Below are 4,193 nucleotides of genomic sequence, written 5' to 3'. Positions count from 1 at the left end.
CGGCTGGTGAACGAGGCTTCGCTGGTGATGTCAAACACCACACACATGAGCGACGGCTGATTCCACTGACACACACACACACACACACATCATTACACACACATCAGGGCCACACTGAGTGTGTTTGGGTTGTTTTTATTAAACTCACCATGTTCTCACAGGCGTCTGCAAACGGCTCCCGTCCGGCTGAATCATAGATATAGAACTCCTGATAGAGACAAAATACACACCAATCAATCAATCAATCAGCAGGTATGATGTGTGTGTGAGTGTGTGTGTGTGCATCTGTGTGTGTGTGTTGTGTGTGTGTGTGTGTGTGTGTGTGTGTGTTGTGTGTGTGTGGTGTGGGTGTGTGTGTGTGCGTGTGAGCGTGTGTGCGTGTGTGCGTGTGTGTGTGAGCGTGTGTGCGTGTGTGTGTGTGTACCACAGCATCACTGGTGTCTGGGATGGACACTGATTTCTCCAGCAGCTCCACACCAACATTCTGCGAAACACGCACAGTTCAGTTCTGACCAAATCAGTCAGTCATTTGCAACACTAAAGTGTGATTGAACTTCAGTGTGTCTACTGATGATGTGGTGGATGTGCCGTGGTCTGCACCTGTGTCTCTCTCTCTCTTGTTTATTTATTTCACTTTTTTTTTTTACATTTATTGTTTTTGTCGAAACTTTTCCATGGACCCCGTGTTACTCTCTTGAGGCCCCTTTGGGTCCCCGGGCCCCAGTCTGCAAACCTCTGCTCTACAATACACCCATCATAACACACACACACACACACACACACACAACACACAACACAACACACACAGCAACACAACAACACAACACACACAAAATCAGACTTCTATTTACTTTGAGATATCGGAGGTTAAATACAGAATTAAAAAACTTAACCTTAAAAAAATAAATAAAGCATAAACATAAACTCAAATAGGAAACAAAAGCAATTTGGTAAAGAAATCAATCACATCTATATGCGTGTGAAAATATTCAGATGTAACCCCTTTGTAATCGTTAACATTTTCATAAGTAACTGTAATTTAATTACACATTTTTTTCTCAGTAACAGATTGCAGTTACATTTATTTTGTAATTAAATTACTTAATTCTGTTACAACAGACACGGTCACTATCATAATCATACGCAATAAGCACATACAAACAAACGCGCTCTTACCCACGACAACACATCTAGCTCTTAATTTCACCATCAGGCAGAGATTAATAATAATTAACTGATTACATATGAAGCGGAATGCGTGTAGATGATCGCAGCAGCACGAGCCTAAAGCGTTGCTTCGCGACTGAGATAAAGCGCTGCTATTGGTCTAAACGCTTTTTTCCTCAGCACTGCGATTGGCTGAACGGCGTGACGCAATAGACGTACGTCACTCCGACGTTAACGTAACGTATCTGTTTTGAAATGCGCTGCTAGAGGCCGCGCTTCACACGCGCAGCTAGAAATAACTTTATTTCCTCAAAATCATTTATATAATAATCCACTGACTGCGTGAGTTTAAACCGCTGTTGTTAAAAGAACAAGAAGAATTAGAAGTAGGTTAATAAGACCTAGTACTGATCGCAAAAGAAAGCGCGGTTGCTATGGTGACCATAACGCGACGCGATTCTACCGGAAGGTGAACCGGTCTAGAGCGGACTGAACCGGACTGATCTCAAACTCATGCAGCTGGTCTGAGTCTGAGCCGCGCATGCGCACAGATGCGCTGTAGATCTGACGCCGCTCACTTCCGGTCAAGATGGCGGCGCAGCGCAGTAGTCTGATGCAGAGCGTAAGAAAGTGTTTTTCTCTCATCATCAACACTCATAATTACTCATAATTACTCAGGACTGTGTGTGTAGTTTAACACTCGTGTGTTATGACTGAATCGCCAGTGTTAGTGTTTATTCCGTGTGCTGTGTTTAGCACAGTACATCTCTATCTTTACAGTGTTAAACCTCATCTAATGCTTTTATTCTGTTATTAATTTTTTAGCGTCACTGTTATGAGTCAGAAAAATAAACTTGTTTTGCATTAGATATTGTGTGAAACACTGTCAGTGTTTATTTTTTATGCCTTTATATCTTGTGAAGCACTGAGCTGCATTTCATCTATACAGATTAATTTTCGAACTTGAAAATCTTTATTGTCCACACGATATTATTATTAAAAATGTATTATTGTTTTTATTATTAAAATGTATTTATTTATTAAAAGCTTTTGTTTGCGTAATATATGTGTGTGTGCTGTGTAGCTTCGCGACTGAGATAAAGCGCTGCTATTGGTCTAAACGCTTTTTTCCTCAGCACTGCGATTGGCTGAACGGCGTGACGCAATAGACGTACGTCACTCCGACGTTAACGTAACGTATCTGTTTTGAAATGCGCTGCTAGAGGCCGCGCTTCACACGCGCAGCTAGAAATAACTTTATTTCCTCAAAATCATTTATATAATAATCCACTGACTGCGTGAGTTTAAACCGCTGTTGTTAAAAGAACAAGAAGAATTAGAAGTAGGTTAATAAGACCTAGTACTGATCGCAAAAGAAAGCGCGGTTGCTATGGTGACCATAACGCGACGCGATTCTACCGGAAGGTGAACCGGTCTAGAGCGGACTGAACCGGACTGATCTCAAACTCATGCAGCTGGTCTGAGTCTGAGCCGCGCATGCGCACAGATGCGCTGTAGATCTGACGCCGCTCACTTCCGGTCAAGATGGCGGCGCAGCGCAGTAGTCTGATGCAGAGCGTAAGAAAGTGTTTTTCTCTCATCATCAACACTCATACTGACTCATAATTACTCAGGACTGTGTGTGTAGTTTAACACTCGTGTGTTATGACTGAATCGCCAGTGTTAGTGTTTATTCCGTGTGCTGTGTTTAGCACAGTACATCTCTATCTTTACAGTGTTAAACCTCATCTAATGCTTTTATTCTGTTATTAATTTTTTAGCGTCACTGTTATGAGTCAGAAAAATAAACTTGTTTTGCATTAGATATTGTGTGAAACACTGTCAGTGTTTATTTTTTATGCCTTTATATCTTGTGAAGCACTGAGCTGCATTTCATCTATACAGATTAATTTTCGAACTTGAAAATCTTTATTGTCCACACGATATTATTATTAAAAATGTATTATTGTTTTTATTATTAAAATGTATTTATTTATTAAAAGCTTTTGTTTGCGTAATATATGTGTGTGTGCTGTGTATATTTATTATGTATATATAAATACACACACATGCATGTATATATATTTTGGAAATATTTACATGTGTATATTTATATTCATATAATTTATTTTATATAAAAATATATTTAATATATAAATTTAACATATTTTTCTTAAATATATACATGTATGTGTGTGTGTTTGTATATACATAATAAATATACACAGTACAGTACACACACATATACTATGTAAACAAAAACATTTATTTTGGATGCAATTGATTATTTCACAGGCCGCACTAATTAAGGCACATCATTTTCAGAAACCAGGTCTTTATATAATTTTGCATCTCAAGTGAATACATGTTGATTTCAGAATGTTTCAGTAGTTTTATTGGAAATCAAGGTCACAAGAGCATCATTTTGTGCTGAAAGTGTTCAGTAATTGATCTGTAGGCCGATCGGAGCGATTGATCGATCAGGTGTCTGCTGTGATTGCAGCATCAGAGCTGGACTGACGCTCTTCCTCTGTGTCAGCTGTGTGGCGTCGGTTCGGCCCCGAACTGTGTGTACGGCCCCGACGGGAAAGGGACCCAGAGCCACCCCAACGAAGACGGACACTTCTGCTTCAGGTAGAGCTGCTCGCAGACGCCTGCGCAGACTCTGATCAGTGTGAACTGATGTCACTTCCTGTTTCCTCCTCAGCACTGAGTGCTGCTTCCTGTACGGCGTGTTTAACGGCTACGACGGCAGCCGCGTGGCCAGTTTCGTGTCTCAGCGTCTGACGGCGGAGCTGTTGCTGGGTCAGCTGAGCACCGGTCACACGGACGCAGACGTGCGCAGAATCCTCTCACAGGTTTGAAATCTGAGAGAAATGTGCTCACCCTCAGTCCGTCCGAGATCAGGATGAGTTTGTGTCTTCATCAGGTTTGTAGAAATGTAGCATTGCATCAGTGTCTCAGCAATGGATGCTTTGCAGTGAATGGGTGCCGTCAGAATGAGAGTCCAAACAGCTGATAAAAAC

At 41.1% G+C, this 4,193-nt stretch overlaps 2 protein-coding genes across 2 annotated transcripts in view; one reads left to right on the top strand and one right to left on the bottom strand.

Moving 5' to 3' along the window:
- The window catches only part of ift27 (intraflagellar transport 27 homolog (Chlamydomonas)), a 3,771-nt gene extending 1,959 nt beyond the window's left edge, over positions 1-1,812 (bottom strand). Inside the window, exons 1-4 of the mRNA XM_016458080.1 lie at positions 1,663-1,812; positions 425-484; positions 149-208; positions 5-65 (exon numbers count right to left, since the gene is read on the bottom strand). Of these exons, the coding sequence (XP_016313566.1) occupies positions 5-65; positions 149-208; positions 425-484; positions 1,663-1,812 (331 nt within the window). The remainder of the gene's footprint in view (positions 1-4; positions 66-148; positions 209-424; positions 485-1,662) is intronic.
- Positions 1,813-2,638: 826 nt separating this feature from the next.
- Positions 2,639-4,193, top strand: part of tab1 (TGF-beta activated kinase 1/MAP3K7 binding protein 1) — a 9,580-nt gene continuing 8,025 nt past the window's right edge. Inside the window, exons 1-3 of the mRNA XM_016458079.1 lie at positions 2,639-2,745; positions 3,671-3,801; positions 3,875-4,025. Coding sequence (XP_016313565.1) covers positions 2,713-2,745; positions 3,671-3,801; positions 3,875-4,025 — 315 coding nt within the window. The 5' untranslated portion in view covers positions 2,639-2,712. The remainder of the gene's footprint in view (positions 2,746-3,670; positions 3,802-3,874; positions 4,026-4,193) is intronic.

Source organism: Sinocyclocheilus anshuiensis, unplaced genomic scaffold (genome assembly GCF_001515605.1).
Source record: "Sinocyclocheilus anshuiensis isolate Anshui unplaced genomic scaffold, SAMN03320099.WGS_v1.1 scaffold91, whole genome shotgun sequence".
Lineage (NCBI taxonomy): Eukaryota > Metazoa > Chordata > Actinopteri > Cypriniformes > Cyprinidae > Sinocyclocheilus > Sinocyclocheilus anshuiensis.
The sequence above is the reverse complement of the archived record's forward strand: the minus strand, read 5'-3'. Positions and strand labels throughout refer to the sequence as shown.